At 39.6% G+C, this 20297-nt stretch overlaps 1 protein-coding gene across 6 annotated transcripts in view; it reads left to right on the forward strand.

The window, feature by feature from the left end:
- uvssa (UV-stimulated scaffold protein A) overlaps window positions 1-20297 on the forward strand; it is a 130871-nt gene that overhangs the window by 40920 nt on the left and 69654 nt on the right. For all 6 annotated transcript variants that reach the window (XM_061836071.1, XM_061836067.1, XM_061836070.1 and 3 more), the window contains 2 exons: window positions 7824-7933; window positions 14912-15031. In XM_061836071.1, coding sequence (XP_061692055.1) covers window positions 7824-7933; window positions 14912-15031 — 230 coding nt within the window. The remainder of the gene's footprint in view (window positions 1-7823; window positions 7934-14911; window positions 15032-20297) is intronic.

A 20297-nucleotide genomic window follows, 5' to 3' on the forward strand; every position in this document is an offset into this window, starting at 1 on the left:
TTTCGTAGGACATTGGCTTTCTACAAACTTCTAGTCCTTACACATTACCTAGGGTGACTTTACTGACTTACCCCTGAACAGGGTGACAATTACGTGCTGTTTGAGGTAGTTCTCAAGCTTCTACCACAAGTGGCAGAGAATTCTTACCTCTGCATCGTCAAACAGTTGTCACTCAATTTCCTGTTCAAATGAGGTAGCGAACCTCCTCTCACACTTTTACACATGCACACGTTTCACGGAGCTCACGTATAGGACACACCTTGCCCTTTTCTCAGTCTAGTCGATAGGGACTAGTATTCTCGAGGTTTGGTTCTGCCGCAGTCACCCAGATGCGCATTCACTAATTCCTCATGAGTGTGAGAGTTTCCAACTCACCAAAGATGCCTTTACTTCCTTCGGCTTCTCGTCAACCCTCATCCTTCAGATGCAAAGTCGAGGCCCAGTCCCAGAAAGGTTCTCAAGTGCTGTGGCCATGGTCTTTGCCTGGAAGTCGAATCAACTCCTGGAAACCTCAGGTATCTTGAGATCCGACTCGAAGGACCAAGTAAATGTCAGGTTTACCAATCAGACATTCATTAAACAGGACAAAAAAGGAAGCAAAGACACCAGTTCTAGTCTCGTGAGGAGAGAGGAGAGAAACTGTCTCGTACAATTCACCACTGCACTCTCTGATTATCCTCTCCTCGGCACCTCTATTTATTTAGTTTTAAGACGCCCCTTATTTACATGGATGTTACAAAAAGGAGACGGCAAGCAAAACAGTTGGAAACAAAGTGTACATGTTTGTTCATGTGCGTGTGCATGTGTGGAAGATTGCTGAATACATGTGTGGTCATCATTTCTTTAACAGGCAGCAGTTCTAACAGTTCTGATGATTAGACATTTTTGTTCTTGCTATCTCCTGCTAAGATGCTGCCACGTTATCTTGACCAGAGCAAAGCATTTCTTTATTGGAAGCAGATGTATGATAATGATGATCACAATTATTCCTACACACAGCAAACAGGAAGGGGCTCAGAGTCTATCCCTGATGCAGTCACACCTCCACCTTAAATTCTTCTGTCACCCTACGGCATACCTCAGCAATATTTTCTTGCCCTCATACATGTCCTGTGGTATTCTAACATATTTTTCCACCACACCAGACTTACACATGTAGTTACCACAGTTCCTCTTGTTACTCTTTCAAAGGCTTTCTCCAGATCCGCAAAGACACAATGTAGCTCCTTCTGACTTTCTCTGTACTTTTCCACTAGCATCCTCAAGGCAAAAAATGCATCTGTGGTACTCCTTCTAGGCATGAAACCATACTGTTGCTCATAGATACTTATTTCTGTTCTTAGTCTAGCCTCCACTACTCTTTCCCATAATTTCATTGTGTGGTTCATCAGTTTTATTCCTCCATAGAGATCGTGCGCCTACGTCATAAAATCATGTGGATTTTATCTACACTGCCAAACTGCCGGTCAAACAAAGCATTGTTGAAACTTAACTCCGTTGAGACGAAAAGAAAATGTCTGATAGCATGACACTCAGTTTTGTCTGATACTGTGAAACATTTATATGGTGATAAACGAAGGTACATGGAAAAATTAGAGACACTTGGCATAGAGGATCCATTTTCAATGCCAAAGTCGATGTTTTCACAGATAAAAAATTGGACTGTTAATTCGCTTCCGCTTGTCTTGGACAACTGGATATACACGTATGTAGTGTGTAAGTCATCGAGATTTACACAGGAAAGTGTGAAAGCGTCTTAAAGTCTGGATGCATATACTTAATTGGTGGATCTGTTCTCAATCAGGAATAATCCCAAATTGTGATGGACGCACTCAATATTTTTTCGATACAAGTACCTTCTTTTCACTTCGGCTTGTCCCGTTAGGGGTCACCACAGCGTGTCATCTTTTTCCGTCTAAGCCTATCTCGTGCATCTTCCTCTCGAACACCCACTTTCCTCACAACATTCATCAACCTTTTCTTTGGTCTTACTCTTTTGCCTGGCAGGTCCAACCTCAGCACCTTTCTACCAATACACTCACCCTCTCACCTCTGATCATGTCCAAACCATCGAATCTGCTCTCTCGAATCTTGTCTCCAAAACATCCAACTTTGGCTGTCCCTTTAATGACCTTATTTTTAATCCTATTCAACCTGTTCGCTCCAAGCGAGAAACCTCAGCATCTTCTTTTCTGTATCCTCCAGTTCTGCTTCCTCTTGTTTCTTCAGTGCCACCATCTCTAATCCGTACATCATGGCCGGCCTCACCATTGTTTTATGAACTTTGTCCTTCATCCTACCGGAGACTCTTCTGTCACATAGAACACCAGATACCTTCCGCCAGCTGTTCCACCCCGCTTGGACCTGTTTCTTCACTTCCTTACCACACTCTCCATTACTCTGTATTGTGTCTTTTCAATACAAATAACAAGATTTAAATAAATGACCCCTGGTTTTCCACAAACTCGGATTCATTAACTATGATTGGGAAAAATTTTTTGGACAAGGAGTCGTCTCGGGCACGGGATCCTTTTGTGCTTGTCCAATCTGCTGCTGTCCTTTGCTTCCAAAGATTGAATTATTTGTTATACAATAGAACAAGACAACACATGGTGTCAGAAGTGGCTGTTTGCAGCTTTGGATGGAATGTTTGCTACGGGGGACCCAAGAAAGAGAACGAGAGAAAAAGAAGAGTCTCTGGTAGCGTAAGTGAGACATATTAGCAAAGCAACACGTCAAAAAAGGAATTCACAGCGGAAAAGTGAAGCAGAGGATGGCGATAGTTTGGACAAGCAGAAAAGGATCCAGGGATGAGAATTTTCTGCCGATCGGCGGATTTCCGACTTTTTCAGACCAAAATGACCATTCTCGAGAGAAGCGCAAATCCGTTGAGAAAATTTCAGGGGTAGGGGTAGGGTATCGTACGCCTGCCTCTCGGTGGCGGGCTCCGAGCTGCAAGTTCAGCTTAGTGCTTGCACAAGCATGACCATCATATGCCGTTCTAACTTGCTCGGTAGTGCAAATATTTGCAGTTTGCGACATAAACATTAAAACGTGTTTGCGGCAGATTACTCGATTGGACAACAGAGTTATACAGTATAACGATCCAATCGTGTTAGTAGTTAATCGAGTTTCACCATTGCCATGTACATGTGTTCTCGGTTCTCAGAAATCGCAGTGTAACATGTTAGTTAGCCAAGTAATGGCGCGTGGGACTTAGATCCCGTGAACTGAGCAACAGTGTGTTCGAAGTTTTACGATGGCGAAAGTGTTAGAAAAAAAAGGATGAAGATCGAGCGAGGGCAATTGACAAGGATGCTGGAATCAAAAACTGTTTCAGACGGGCATGGCTTGAAAAAAGTGTAACCGTGCAGATAGGATTGAAAACGGTATCAACGTCTAACTGAACACATACAAAAAGTTGACATTCCCGGCAAAGTGCCGTGCAAAAATATCCAGGTGGACACTCTTCCTGTCCATCGAGAGCCTGTCTCACCTCTTTTCTCTCACCTTCAATTTCAAATTTCAGCCTCATCACTCGATCAGATACCCTTTTCACCTCCAAGATATTCTTAGCCAGCTCTTCCTTTAAAATAACCCCTACTCCATTTCTCTTCCCAGCTACTCCATGGTAAAATAATTGAAACCCTACACCTAAACTTCTAGCCTTACTACATTTCTACCTGCTATCTTGGATGCACAACAGATCAACCTTTCTCCTAATCACCATCTCAACCAACTGAGCTTTTCCTGTCATTGTCCCAGCATTCAAAGTCCCTACCCCGAGTTGTAGGCTCTGTGCATTCCTCTTCCTCTGCCGACGAATGCGCTTTCCTACTCTTCTTTGTCATCGACCCACAGTAGCTGAATCTCCACCGATGCCCTGCAGGTTAACGGTGCCGGTGGTGGGTGTTGTTAACCCGGGCCACGACCGATCCGGTATGGTATTCTTTAGATGAACGCACTTATTTGTTTAGCACAGTTTTACGCCGCATGCCCTTCCTAACGCAACCCTCTGCATTTATCCCGGATTGGGACCAGCATACAGATTGCACTGGCTTGTATCCCCATAGAGTTGCATTACCTATAACAGAAATGTAATTGTTGAATTTGATGACAAATTGGTCAGATGTAAAGAATATGAATGAATAAAAGATGGATCTTCAATATTAGGGGTAAATACATTCACTGTGAAGAATTGTAGCCAGTTGAATCTCAGTAAACTGAAAATATTGCATTTTTTTTTATCTGGCTAATTTTTTAACATTGAAAACTTAAACTGAAATACAGCTATTGAAAATGTGATCACTTTGAAATAATGTAAATTTTCCAACATAACATTTTCAGTGGCCTTTTTAATTTAAATCCTGGTGGCACATATTTCCCGTAATTTCTCGAGTATAATGCATCCTGAATTATAATGCACACCCCCAAAGTTGACCTAAAGAGTCATGAAAACCCTTCTACCAATGTACAATGCGGACCACCAATTTGCTGGTACCCATAAGGTCAAAATATTGGGAATTACAGTATCTGAATAAATATTTTGTTCGGTTGGTACTAGTATTGTTTTTGAAAAAACTGTCCGGATAATAATCATTGTGCACGTGTTGATGTAGCCGTAATATAATCTTGGGTCAGGCTCAGGACACGCTTGTCCTGGTCCCTGTAATTGTCAGAACAGATTCCCTCAACCAACTCAAATAAATGCTCAATGATGGCAAAATTTTGTTAATACTTTTGATAACACATATTACAGTCTTAACATTTGACCCTGTTTGACGTAAACATTATTTGCGTTAAATATTTGTGCATAAAACGTTGGTGCATAGTGCAGTTTATCCTCTACTTTACACATCCTTGACCAAGACTTCAAAAGCAACATCTTCGGCTAATCATCATTCCTCTCCTTTCCAGTGCGTACCTCCATCTTTCTAATTGTTCTTCCGCCTGCTCCCTGCTTTCACTGCACATTACAATATCATCTGCGAACATCATAGTCCATCGGGATTCCAGTCTAACCTCATCTGTCAGTCCCCATCTATTACTACCGCAAACAGGAAGGGGCTGAGCGCAGATCCCTGATGCAGTCCCACCTCCTCCTTAAATTCTTCTGACACACCAATGGCACACCTCACCGCTGTTCTGCTACCCTCATACATGTCCTGTACTATTCTAACATATTTCTCCGCCACACCAGACTTGCGCATGCAGTACCACAGTTCCTCTCTTGGTACTTTGTCATAGACTTTCTCGAGGTCTACAAAGACACAATGTAGCTCCTTTTGACCTTCTCTGTACTTTTCCACGAGCATCCTCAAGGCAAATAATGCATCTGTGGTACTCTTTCTCAGCATGAAACCACACTGTTGCTCGCAGATACTTACTTCTGTCCTGAGTCTAGCCTCCACTAGTCTTTCCCATAACTTCATTGTGTGGCTCATATTTATTCCTCTGTAGTTTCCACAGCTCTGAACATCGCCTTTGTTCATAAAGATCGGGACTGGCACACTTTTCCGCCATTCTTCTGGCATCTTCTCTCCTGGAAGTATTCTATTGAATAATTTAGTCAACAACTCCACAGCCACCTCTTCCAATTGCTTCCATACCTCCAACTGGTATGTCATCAGGACCAACTGTCTTTCCATTTTTCATTCTATTCAGTGCCTTTCTAACTTCCCCCTTACTAATCATTGCCACTTCCTGGTCATTCACGCTCTCCCACTCTCAAACAAACATGCTACGCTAACGATCATAAAATGCAAGCTCCCCGAGGTCATAGAGTTCAGGTACGGGGCGCACATTACCATAATAAATAATGTGAAACACAAGACATTGAATATCAAATTGAAATGTATATGTTTATCTATGTAATCAGAAAAAAGATAGAATGATCTCACATCTGAAGCCACCCAGGGAAAACTATTACCTTGTCAGAATTTGATACAGTTGACCAAAAATTTTTTAGAGGAAACAGTTCAGCAGTTGAACCAATCAACGAGCTGTCTCGACTCAATACCATCTGACTTTTTCAAAACTGTTGTCGTCAGTGCTACCTGATTTGCAGGAAATAATCAATTGCTCACTTCAGTCTGGTGAGTTTCCCAAAGCTCTTAAAGTAGCTGCTGTTAAGCCTCTTCTAAAAAACAGAGCACTGGAGGATTCCATGTTAGCAAGCTGTAGACCCATCTTAAATCTCCCATTCATAGCCAAGAATCTTGAAAAAGTTATTCTTAATCAACTCAGCAATTTCTTGAATTTAAATGGACTCTATGAAAAATTTCAATCAGGTTTCTGAACTCATCACAGTACAGAATCTGCTCTTATTGAAGTGCTAAATGATAAGCTTGAATACTGACTCAGGAAAGGTGTCAATTTTGGTCTTGTTGGATCTCAGTGCGGCTTTTGATACGGTAGATCACAATATACTGCTAAGCAGGTTGGAAACGTGGGTAGGACTAAATGGAATTGTCCTCAAATGGTTGAGGCCTTACCTGGAGGAAAGGAGCTACTTTGTGACCATTGGAGGTGCTCTGTCTCAACGACAGCCTGTATATGCTACCGTTGGGTCAAATTCTTCAAAACTTAATTTTGACTACCATAGCTATGCAGATGACACACAGTTATATTTAGCAGTGTCTCCAGATGACTACAGTTCAATTGAGGTATTGTGCCACTGTCTAAATCAGATAACTGGATGAGCCAAAATTTTCTTCAACTAAATCCTAACAAAACTGAGACAATTGTTTTTGGCAATAAAGAAAAGAGAATTGCTGTTATTAAACACCTGGACTCTCTATCTTTGAAAACCAAAGACCAAGTCCAAAACCTTGGTGTTCTGATTGAGTCCGACCTGACTTTCAACAATCATATCAAATCAATCAAAAAAAAACTGCCTTCTACCATCTGAAAAACATATCTACAGTGAAGTCTTGTATGTGTCAAGCAAACCAGGAAGAGCTCATCCTTGCTTTTATCTCAAGTAGACTTGACTACTGTAATGTTCTTCTGACTGGACTCCCACAAAAGATTATTAAACAGTTGCAGCTTATTGATAATGCTGCAGCTCGCGTTCTAACCAAAACAAAGCATATACAGAGCGTATACAGTAACTCCAATCCTAAAGTCCTTGCACTGGCTTCCAGTCAGCTTTCGAATATATTTTAAAGTTCTGCTACTGGTCTACAAATCACTAAATGATTTCGGTCTTGAACACATGAAAGAAATCCTTATGGAGTACAAACACAGTAAAGCTCTAAGATCAACTGACTCAGGTCAAATATTGGAGCGCAGAGTGCAAAGCAAACATGGTGAAGTAACATTTAGCTTTTATGCTGCACAGAAATGGAATAAGTTGCCAACAGAGATGAGATCAGCCCCAAGTGGGAATGTTTTTAAATCCAGGTATAAAACTCTTCTTTTTTTTTTTTCGTCATGCTTTTTAGAATATATCTACATTTTGATCATATTAGTTGCACTGGATGTGGTTTTAATTTTTTTTCTTTACATTTGTTCGTCATTTTTATTGTTTTTATGCAGTTTTAAATGTTTTATCTCTTTGTTTTCAAATGCCTTTAATCATGTAAATCACATTGACTTACCTCGTGTTTGAAATGTGCTATACAAATTTGATTTGCTTTTTTTTAATTTTTTTTTTTACCACTATGTACTTGTATACAAATATACAATGTGATTATTTTTTTTCATCCATTCCAAAATATAATGTGCTCTATTAACTTTTTGAAAATATTTTTTGAAAAATTTGCGCATTATTTTCGAGAAATTACAATACTTCCATATAATTTTCCTTTTATTTAACACAGGTCCTCATATAAAGGAGACGGAGGATAATGAAGCTATATTTTCCACATTGTTAGAGCTACAGAGACTACTAAAAACCAAGCACCTACCAGCTGTGCGTCATTGGGTTCAGGTATGTACTTGTCAAGGGCAGTGCTTACTTTAAATAAATTCTCAGAATAAATCTCATTTATATGAGTATGCATTGTCTATGGTCAAAGAATATCGGTTAAACGTGTGATAACAATACCCACATTGGTTCATCACAAGAATGAGTTGTTTCTTGTTGGCATTCTTGGCTTGCTTTTCTTTCCAGAAATTTTCAAAATCATTCAAGTTTCTTGCCTGTGGCGTTGAAAGTCATTGCTTAGATTTTGTTCTGCAAACCAGCGACACCGATATAAATAAAATTATCCTGAATCAAATGTTTTTTTTAATTTTAAATTGTTACACTGTAATCAAATTAGTATCAAATTTGGTGACTACTTTTGATTAATCCAAAATATTGATAAACCTCGAACAAAAATGTTTAAGAAAGTAAAAGTGAAGTGCAGGCTTTCTTAAGAGAATATCAATCGGTGGACAGTTATCAGACAAATGTTGGTGTGTGCAATTATGACAACTACTGTGGAACCTCAGAGTTTGAACAAAATTTTTTGTGAGGTGTTCAATGTTGGAGTTGTTCATCCTCTGAAACATTTTTTTCCATTTGAAATACTGTACATGAGTTAAATCTGTTACCAATCTCCAAATTGTAAATTATTTCATTCCTATTCATGTAACAACACCCTTTATTTAAACAATAAATAATACATAAACTTAAAGCAACTTTAAATGCTTTTTTACATTTACCTTTTTGGTGTCAGTGGGTTGGCTCAAGAAGGAACAAGGAAGTGTTATGCTGATTATCTGTGAGCTTTGCTTTATAGTTCTACTCAATCATTTGGCAACACTACCTCCCTTTTATTATGTTTGTATTCATTAGTATAGTGGACTTAGCCATATAATGCTTTCTGGCAAGAGCCATAACAAACACACACCGCATTTCCGTGCTTAGTGTAATTGGATCCACTGTGGTTCGCTCAACTTTCCTTTTCCTTCGCTGCTGGTAGCACTGCTGTCTTTCTTTGGGCTCATTGGAAAGAAAATACTGGAAAAATAAAAAAATAATCTTCAGAAGCACTAGTGAAAGTGTGTGCTCATGCTATGAGCGTCCACTGGTGCACTATGAGTAACTGCTTGACTCTAAGTGGGCAGTGGCTTATCTCGGCACCGTCGCGTTTGCAATCGCGTTCGCTCGGTGTGAGTCGGCTACCCGGTCAACATGGGTTTCGCTTTGGACAGGTGTTGGGACAACGTGGCAGTTTTTTAAATGCAGATTTGGTCAAACATCGATTTGTACAACAACCAAGATATATGAACTCTGAGGTTCACAGTAAATGAAAATCACATTTTCCCATCTCACTTTATCTTCATTCAAGTAAGAATTAGAAACAATCCAACAATTTCTCGCAAAAATATTTAGAAACTCTTGTGTATATACATGACTTGTATATATATGTATATATATATATATATATATATAATATATATATATATATATGTATGTAAATACACAGTGAAGAAAATATTTGAACATCCTGTGATTTTGGAAGTTCTTCCACTTTGAAATCATGGCCGGGTCTGAAATTTTCTTAAATGCATGTCTACTGTGAGAGACATAATGTGAAGGGGGAAAAAAAAAACTGTATAATATTTTAATAATTTATTTGTATGTTACTGTTGCAAATAATTATTTGAACACTTACAATTCTGGCCCTCAAAGACCTGTTTATCCGCCTCAAAAGTCAACCTACACTTCGATGATTCTAAATGATAAAGACCTGTTTGAGATCGTTAACTGCATAAACTCACCTCTCCACCCCACACAATCATTAAGACTCCAACTACTAACATGGCTAAGACCGAAGAGATGTCCAAAGACAGCAGAGATAAAACTGTAGACCTCTAAGGCTGGAAAGGGCTGTGGGACAATTGCCAAACTGCTTGGGGAAAAAAGATAAACTTCGAGAACAATGATTAGAAAATGGAAGAAGCTGTCAATCTCCCTTGAACTGGGGCTCCAAGCAAGATCTCACCTTGTGGCATATCAATTTTGGTAAAAAAAAAACATGAGGACTCACTCCAGAACTACACAAGAGGAGCTTGTCAATGATGTGAAGAGAGCTGGCACCGTTTCTAAGGTTACTCTGACTAATACACGAAGACGTCATGGTTTAAAATCATGAATGGCACGGAAGGTTGTCATGCTTGAATCAGCACGCGTCCAGGCCCATTTTAAGTTTGCTTATTACCATTTGGACGATCCAAAGGAGTCATGGGTTAAAGTTAAGTGTTCTGATGAGACCAATATTGAACATTTTGGTCTTTATTCCACTTGCTGTGTTTGGAGGAGGAAGAATGAGGAATTCCATCCCAAAAACACCTTTCCTAACGTGAAGCGTCGGATGGACGCACCATTGTGTTTTTCTGTACATGGGGAAAAAACGACTGCACTGTACCAAGGAGAGGATGACTAGGGCCATCTTTTGAAATATTCTGGGCAAAAACTTCCTTCCCTCAATTATGGGAATTATAAAATGGGTTGTGGCTGCGCCTTCCAACGTGACAATGACCTAAAGCACACAGCCAGGATAACTAAGGAGTGGCTCAAAAACTCAAGAAAAAAATAATTTTCTTAATTAAGTTTCTTAGCGACAGCCCAGAAACCTGGCTGATATAGAGATGTATGTGGAGGAATGGGCCAAAATCCCTGCTGCAGTATGTGCAAACCTGCTTAAAGATTACAGTAATCATTTGACCTCAGAAATTTTAAACAAAGGCAACTGTACCAAATTTTGACTTTTACAGGTTTTTAAATACCTATTTTTAGCAAAAACATCTTTTCCTTTTGACTTGTCGATTTCGGGGTTGCCACATGTAAATCCTAAATCCTAAATTTTCCTCTCTAACACCAACTGCCCTCATGTCTTTCCTCACAACATCCATCAACCTTCTCATTGGTCTTCTTGCTCTTTTGCCTGGCACCTTTCTTCCAATATACTTACTCTCTCGTCTCTGGACATGTCCAAACTGTCAAAGTCTGCTGTCTCGAACCTTGTCTCCAAAATATCAAACTGGCTGTCCCTCTAATGAATTCATTTCTAATCCTACCCAACCTGCTCACTCTGAGAGAGACTATCAACATCTTAATTTCTGCCACCTCCAGCTCTGCGTCCTGTTGTCTCTTTAGTGCCACAGTCTCTAATCCGTACATCATGGCTGGCCTCACCACTGTTTTATAAAGGTTGCCCTTCATCCTTGCAGAGACTCTTCTGTTACATAACACACCAGGCACTTTTTGCCAGCAATTCTCACCTTCTTGCTTTCTTCACTTCCTTACCACACTCACCATTGCTCTGGATTGTTCACCCCAAGTATTTGAAGTCGTCCACCCTCACTATCTCTTCTCACAGTAGCCTCACCGTCCCCCCTCCACCCATCTCATTCATGCACATATATTCTGTTTTACTTCGGCTCATCTTCATTCCTCTCCTTTCCAGTCAATGCCTCCATCTTTGTAGTTGTTCCTTCACCTGCTCCCTGCTTTCACTGTAGATCACAATGTCATCTGCGAACATCAAGGTCCAAGTGGATTCCAGTCTAATCTCATCTGTCAGCATATCCATTACCACAGCAAACAGGAATGGGCTCAGAGCTGATCCCTGATGAATTCCCACCTCCACCTTAAATTTTTCTGTCACACCTACGGCTCTCCTCACCATTGTTCTGCTGCCCTCCCAGGGTTCGCATGCGGCCCTAAAAATCCCTAAAAACCCTTAAATTTTCGAAGGTGCATTTAGGGGCTCCTAAAAGTCCTTAAAATCCGCGAAAACCGGTCAAGCCCCTAAAAAGGCCTTAAATTAAAAAAATATCAAAGGGAGGACCTCTAGCGCCAAAATTCTCCCTAAAAAATAAATTAATCTATGTAAAAAAAAAAAAAAAAATGGCAATCCGTCTGGCATCCAAATCAGCCGGAAATTGTCAAAGGAAGTCACCGTGTTGACAACTAGTCACCATCTTGTCGATATTCCATTGTTTGTTTCCGTGAGTAGGCATTTCACTTCGTCTTCGTTACGATGTAGCGTAGTTCTTTCATCGATCCAACTTGTATCACGGGGAAGTGCATTTTTCAAGAAGCTTGGGTTGAAAGTAAGGAGTTTGGGAGCTGTGTTCGTCAAGATCCAAAAAAACGCTTACTTTCATAACCAGTTTTAACCGAACAGTTGTAGCAAAAAAACGATTAACCGGTTTTAAAACTGGTACCATTGTGGTGTTTACATAATTCACCCGCGGGACCTCGAGTTGGGTGCGGGGTTCCGCACGGACTGTTTTTGTTGTTGCTCTTCCGGAGTGACGAGTTCAAAGAGTTCCCCTCGTTATGCGAGTAGTGTTTTGATGTCTGCCAATAAAACAAGTTTTGTTCCTGTGTCCGACACTCCGCCTCCGACTCCTTTTACACCATCGATCGTTAATTTACTCCGCAGTAATGGGGTAGTTTGTATACAATATTGACAAACAAGCTTGTTGAATGTGGCTTTCAACAACGCACTCGTGTAAGTTATTTATTTTTTTTTTTTGTAAAAATGTTTTAATGTTATTCTTCTTTCAGACTTTCAGAAAGGGCATGAAAGTATACCGAGCGTTTCCTCGATGCCATGTTTGATGTTTCTTTGATTTAACTAAACGTTCTTTTGAGTCCAACTTTACTCTAACAGCGAAACTTGAAAAAAGTGGAAATGATGTTGAAAAAATAGCGCAATGTGGAGTACCGGAACCGGAAGAAATTATTCAAATTTTAACTGATTTCAAAAGTCCGATTACGGTTTCGGTTTAAAAAAAAAAAAGAAAACCGGTTATAACCGGTTATTTACAACCGGTTGCGATCGCTAATGCGCACCTACATTTGTCCAGCCATCAACTTCAACCAGCCAGAAGTCAGGCTTTATGAACGTAGTTCATTACACGAAGACGGACTCGTTAAAGGCAGAGATCGTGTGGACTTTAAAAGTGATCTGCAGCCATTACAGTTCCAAATCTTCTGAAAATAATTCGAAAGTGTTTGCAGTCATGTTCCCAGACAGTGATATTGCTAAAAACTACTGCTGTGGGGAAAGGAAGACTTCGTGCCTGGCTACATTTGCCATCGCTGCCCACTTTTCATCTCTACTGCCTCAAAGCCAAAAAAGCCAGAATAAAGACAGACATATCAACGCTTATTTAGAAGGCTGACAGGCTGTGTGAGGAGGCAGAAGAAAAGATGAATCTGAGGCTTTTCACAGAGGCAGAGCAAAGGACAAGAGAGGCACTTTGGCACCTCTGCAGCAACAATTAGAGGAGGCACTGGGTAGGCTCAAGGAGCTAAAGTAGGGGTGCTGAAACGGACATCAGTAGAAGACATTTGTGTATATAGTTGCAATTGTAGTTAGAATCTGTTTTTCTGTATACTGTTATGTGAAGACGTTGACAATGGTCATATCAATGAGAACTTCCACAAGGGGCGACAGGTGATCACTGTCACGGGTACTGAGATACTGGAACATTTGATGAACCAAGAACGGTTGATGGCACCATTGGGTGAGTCTTTTTTTTCCTTACTCTTGATTTCCCACGATGGCCCTAAATTTTCCGTGTCGGCCCTAAATTTTTCGTGTCAGCCCCTAAGAATGCCCCTAAAAAGCCCTTAAATTTTTTTGGTCAGACTGAGTATGAACCCTGCCTCCACATGTCCTGTACTATTCAAACAAATTTGTCCGCCACACCAAATTTACGCAGGCAGTACCACAGTTTCTGTCTTGGTACTCAGCCATAGGCTTTCTCCAGATCCACAAAGATACTATGTAGCTCCTTCTGACCATCTCTGTACTTGTCCACTCGCATCCTCAAGGCTAATAATACATCTGTGGTACTCTTTCTAGGCATGAAACCATACTGCTGCTTACAGATATTTCTGTCCTGAGTCTACCCTCCACTACTCTTTTTGGTTTGGTACTGTAATGGTTTCGACTTTTTCAAGCGAGGCGGAAAATTTGATACGTCTGTTGAATGTGGAACACATTTGACCACTAAACGCTTGTTGTATACAAAGCAGTTTATGGGGCCATTTGCAAGTGAACATGATGGCGGATGTCGAGAGGAAAGACACCTCTCGAGTGAAAGAAATTGATAGCTATGTCAAAAATAAGTTCCAATGAGATTAGATGGAACGAGAACTCGTTGATACAGTTGGAAAGAAGGAAGTTACCACTCTGTTAAGCAAGGTTTCAAGGCATTGGAAGTTCACGCGAAACGACAAAAACATTGAAATCAACTGGAAGCAAGGAAAACTTTTCCATAGCAGGAACATTCAGATGGCAACCCACGGCCAACAAACCTTAGGGACTTCATCACTTGTTTATTTCCACTACTCCCGGTATTGAGAGGCAAGATCCACCGAAATAACCAAACCCAGTTGCAGACAGGGTCGTCAATGACGAGATGACAGTTCAGAAGCAATTCCTTGTAAAAATGTCTGTATTATTTACTGATAACGACACATGACGTTAACAATTGTCAAATTCATGTGTTTCAATCATTTACAAAAACAAGAAATCAAAACGATTTTGAATGGATACAATATACACTCTGTGAATGCACACTTGCATGAGATGATGCACATCTGTATTCAATTTAGTTTTACTTCTAGTAGTTACTTCGTTGAATTTGTATTTGAGTTTGTAATTTTTTGGGGTAAAGGTATGCACCTAAATAATGAACAATTATATTGTGTAAAATTTGTAAACAGAATAGAATTTATTTATCGATGTACTAGGTATATTTCATTCATAGTACACTTTAGAAAACTTACATGTTAAAATTGGTGCTCATCCTTTGATCATGCTTGCAGCCCCCGGACCCCTGGCTACTTTTCAGTCTTTTTTCATTGTGAAATCAAATGCCTGTTATTGTTTATATGATTATTATTATTGTTTTTATCATTGAATGGGTCGCAGTCAAAACTGTTTGTTCATAGGTTTTCACCAATTCTGGTGCTGATCAAAGTCTGTTGAGAAGATCACTGGATCTAAAGAACTCTGTAGAAGTTTCCCTGCTGAAACTGAGCGAGTTGAACATCGACTCCAAGACCAAAATGGTGAGTTAATTGCATTTTAATAAAAGTACAAATCAAATTGATTTCCACATTAATTTTTGTTTTTTTTTCATACATCACTGGTTTTACTGTAGCTTCAGCCATCAATTTTCTGAGCCACCTATCCTCACAAGGGCCATGGGAGTGGTGGATGCTATCTGAGCTGTCCTTGGGCAGGAGGCGGGGTACACCTTGAACTGGTTGCCAGCCAATTGCAAGGCATATTGAGACAGAAAACAGTCACAATCACACATAAGGGCAATTTAGAGTCTCCAATTAAAGTTATTTTTGGGTGGAGGGTGTGTGGAAGGAAACCGGTGTACCCGGAAAAGTCCCACACAACCACAGGGACAAAATGCAAACTTTCCGGTCCTCAGAATTGTGAGGCCAATGCTCGAACCAGCTGCAAAAGATTTTGAGGCACTTTAAACATTATGCAGAGTTTCAATAATAACCACCCTTTCAAGGTGGCATATGCAATGTTCAAGATGCAAGCAAGATATTAATGTTACTTCACTTGACCCATCCCATTGCGTCCCTAACTAAAGCCATGTCCATCACTAACATGCAGGAGACATGCGCTGTCCGTAACATGCCATGGAAACAAGCCGGCTATCAAGCCACGAGTGCTTCGTGCATACCACGGTTAAGGATTGTTGGAAAGTTGCAAACATTGAAATACAGGAATGAAGCCCCCTAAAAAAAGTATCCAGAAGATAACAGCATTGTGAAACACAACAAAATGTATAGCAAATTATTGTACATTGTGGTGCCTTCAGGCACCCTGTGGTTCACATATGATGACACGTATGGCAGGTTGAACACTAAAGAATAAAAAGATCCATAGTGGTTGGCCAAAAAGAGGGATAGAGATGGGAAGGACCTGAAGCAGAATAGAGTGATTGAGGATATACAGTGAAGAAAATAATGACAGTGGTACCTCGGTCTTAAAACATCTGTTCGTACAAATAAATTTTTGAACGAAAATTTTGATTTTTTTTTTTTTTTTTTTTTTTTTTTTTTTTTTCTCCCCCCTTTGGTTTTCGAATGAAAATCGGTATTCGAACGCCCTGACCACCTGACCCACAACGATTTGTTATTGTGCTTTCAAACGCACCGCCGAAAAAAAACGGAAACGACAACGCGCGGGACCGCGGGCAACAGCGTGTGACGCAATCAGTTGACCAACACACTCCTCTGCGCGCGGACGTTTCCCGTCGTGACTTTTTTTCTTCCAATTGAGAAATATTAACCCCCGATCATGGCTCCAAAGAAGGCAACTGGAACTGCTGGTGTTTAAAAAAGTAAAGTGGTGTGTAAAACTGTCGACTTCAAGAAGGATTTGATAGATGAATACGAATCTGGTGTGCATGTTTCTGAGCTATCTTAGAAGTATGGCATGGCGAAATCGACGATCAGCACCATTCTGAAACACAAGCTTGCCCTCGAAGCAAGTTATGTTGCTAAAGGAGCAACCGTGTTGACCAAGCAGAAGCCACAGATCTTGGAGGAAGTCGAAAAATTGCTTCTTAGTTTCGTAAACAAGCAGTTAGCTGGGGATAGTGTTGGCGAGGAAGTGAGATGTCGTCTGAGGCTGAAGACAGGAAGGATGTCACAAGTGCCGATATTAAAGCTATCTGCGCTAAATGTAACAACATCCATAATTTTGTAGAACTCCCATCACCCAAACAAAGCAGAATGCTGCAGACCACTGCAAAATTTCAATGACGACGTTATAAGCCACTTCAGGAAGGTGCTCAAAAGATGGCAGAAACGATCAACGATCAACATTAGATTCTTTCTTTGTGAAAAAGGGGTGAGTCACCCCCATCTAAGACAACAGTTGTTTTCCATTGCTTTTATCTTTTGTTCCATTAACCCTACCTATAGTTGCAAGTAAAAAAATTACATTATGTACGGTCTGTGCAAATAAAAAACAATCCCTCCCCACTCATTATTGCTTGTTTAAAGTTCTTCTACACTTTTGTTAATAAAAAAAAAAAGTTTTACAGGGCTGGGGGCCGACTCGCTACAAATACGACAATGCAATCCCAGCCTAGCATACTCTACTACTAAAGCATAAATTTTTAGCAAATATATTTCTTAAATGATTTAATTCTATAAAGGATTTAAACTATACACGTATTTCTACTCTGCAGTTTGTTGTCAGGAAAAGCTTTAAAAAAAGAAAACATTTTTAGGCTTGGAATGCATTATTTCATTTTCATTTTTTGTAATGGGAAAACGCGCTTTTGTTTTCAAACGTTTCAGTTTACAACCGAGCCTTCTGGAACAGATTGTGTTTGAGAACCGATGCACCACTGTATTTGAACACTCTTCTATATTTCAAGTTCTCCCACTTTGAAATCAACCTTATCTCCATCTCTGTTGTGGGAAACTAGAACATCTGTTTTGAGAGATAGAATCCTATATTCTTCCCAAAAGAAAAAAAAAATTTGAAAATAGATTTGGGGAAAAACAAATAATCTCACAGTAGTGTATGCAAGTAATCTAACAGATACTCTTAAAAATCAACTTCAAAAGGCGAAACATGAGTTACACCCGATCCTATCTAAAAGAGTGGATTACAACAACAGAAAATAAAGTTCACTAACTTTGAGCACAATAATAAATATGGAACATTTCTTGTGAATAAATTTCAACGCAATAAATAAGTCATTAATGACAGCTATTCAAGATACAATAGGGAACTGTACACAGTCATCACTAGAAATAAGACATTTTGTTACAATTTTTATAGCAGCTTGTACACATTTTTGAACTACTGAGATCAAAACATAATTGAAAGTTTTATTAAGGATCTAAACATTCCTCAATTAAATGTACGTTACCCATAACAGAATTATATTAGGCTTTAAGACTATGCAATTAGGATGGTTCCCTGGCCCAGATGTAAACCCTGTTGAATTCATTAAGTATTTTTGGCCAATATTTGCTGCTCTTTTCTTTTTATTTTGAGAACCGTCAAAGAGATAAAAAAATAAAGGTCAAATTAGTAGCCATATGAATACAGCTTCAATTTTGTTATTATTAAAGCCAAGTAAAGACCCACCTTCTCTCGGATAATTATCATCCATGTAGATATCAAAATTATCTCGAAAGCCGTCACAGCGAGAATTGAATAGTTATGCCCGTTGATAATCCCCTCTGACCAGACAGGCTTCATTAAAGGTAGAAGTTCCACAAATGATGTCAGATGGTTGCTAAATTTAATAAGCACGTCACAGAGTAAAAACCTACACTCAAAGGTCACTTGATGCTGAGAAATTTTTTGAAAGTTAACTGGGCTTTCCTCTTTGCAATATTTCGCAAATTTGGTTTTGGAGATTCATTCACACATTGAATAGCATCATTATGCAATTCGACGAAAACGACAATCAACACAAACGGGCTTATTCTTCAAAGTTTTACTTTACAAAGATGAACAAATCAAGGATGTCCACTCACTAATTCAAATAGCAATATTTATTGAATCTCTTGCTATTGCTATTTTTCAGTGTTGATATTAAACGCATCTCCTCACCAGAGACAGAACACAAAATAAACATATATCAGGCATGTCAAACTCATTCTAGCTCAAAGGCCAAACACATGGAGGAAAATCTATTTCCAAGTGGGCCAGACTGGTAAAATGATGGTCTATATTTACCAAGTTACATACTTTATAAGTTAAAAACAAGTTCATGATTGTTTTCTTTGTTTTAATGCAGAACAAAATAGTACGATTACTATTAATACTAATAATACTGTACTATTACTCATAAACCATTTCACTTTTTTTAATTCTAAGGAAAAAGAACAACACCTCAGTTATTCACAGAAGTATATCACAGAACACAACTATATCAGGATGTCATTTCTCGGGCAGAAATATAGATGACCACCTTTATGACGTTATCCATTTTTAATGACTTGCAACACAATGTCTTCTGGTGCAAAATACAGTCAAACATGCAGAAATCACATCCTCCATTTGCAGATTGTGGTTTCTCTCTTAACTTTGTCACAACACTGGCCTTTTTTCATGATCATTGAGGGCACACCATCTGTAGCCAGGCTTATACTGCAGGATCAGTCCACTCCAACCCTGTCCAGCACTACGACAGCTGCGGTGAAAATATCAGATGATGTAGTTTCTTTCATTGGTACAACATCACAAACTTTTGGGTGAGAATGTTTCGTTAACGCCATGGATAAAAATGGCCAGTTGTGCAATGTATGTAATGTCTGTGCTTCCATCAATTGCAATAAAAACATAATAACGACTTTACTTTGTGCTGTAACTGGATACCCAAATCCACTGGAACATCGGAAATCCTGCCTGCAACCGTGTTTCTTGTCAGGGTATTTGGCATAGCCTGGCGCTTTTCAGGGCATACAATCTCCATTGCCTTTATCATGAATGTTTTTACAAATTTTCCCCCCAGATGGATTTGAAGCCGCTGAGATTTCATTAGCAATGAGGTAGCTAGCCTTCACAGCAGCGTCAGTGATGTCTCTCCTGTGAATGAGCAGACTGCTGTTTTTTCAGACCCCCAACACTTCATTCACCTCTCTTCTCCGCTGTCCTTGAAAGTTGTCATATTTTTTGGCCTGAAGTTTCGAATACTGGCTATGAAGTTTATATTATTTCACCACTGCAACATGCTGTGAACACACCAAAAATACACTTTTCACATTCACTTCTGTGAATTTATAGAAGGCTAACAATTTTTCTTGGAACACTGCACTTGGCGTCGACCTTTCTCTTTTGTGTTCGAGACATATTGGGGCAATAAGGGTGCCAAAGCACATGTTAGAAGTAGAATCTGTAATAAATAGCACAGGAAGAGCACAAGGCAGCGCATCAAGACTGTGCTCGACCTATTTATTCTGCCCCGGAATGAATAGTTTGGTTGCTTAACACAATTGTGATTCCCCCATCCAGTGGACCCAATCAGAACAGCACTTTCTTTTGTTGCAAAATTGCAGCTCATTTTATGTCCATGTCCATGCCATCGTTTTGTACTTCACAAAATCATCTCACGGGCCGTACGATTGAGACCCATGATATTCTTCTTTAAAGGGGAATTCCGGTGGTTTGGATTAACAATGTATCCGATAGGTCATGTAATATGTACTCTATTTTGACTATGTGATGTTAAACCCTCTCTCATTTCATAAGGTTTTGAGAAGATTTTTATCGACAATTATGAATTTTCAGGGGCGCTGCCATTTCCACGAGTCATGTGACTTACATGCGTGGATG

Source organism: Syngnathoides biaculeatus, chromosome 11 (genome assembly GCF_019802595.1).
Source record: "Syngnathoides biaculeatus isolate LvHL_M chromosome 11, ASM1980259v1, whole genome shotgun sequence".
Classification (NCBI taxonomy): domain Eukaryota; kingdom Metazoa; phylum Chordata; class Actinopteri; order Syngnathiformes; family Syngnathidae; genus Syngnathoides; species Syngnathoides biaculeatus.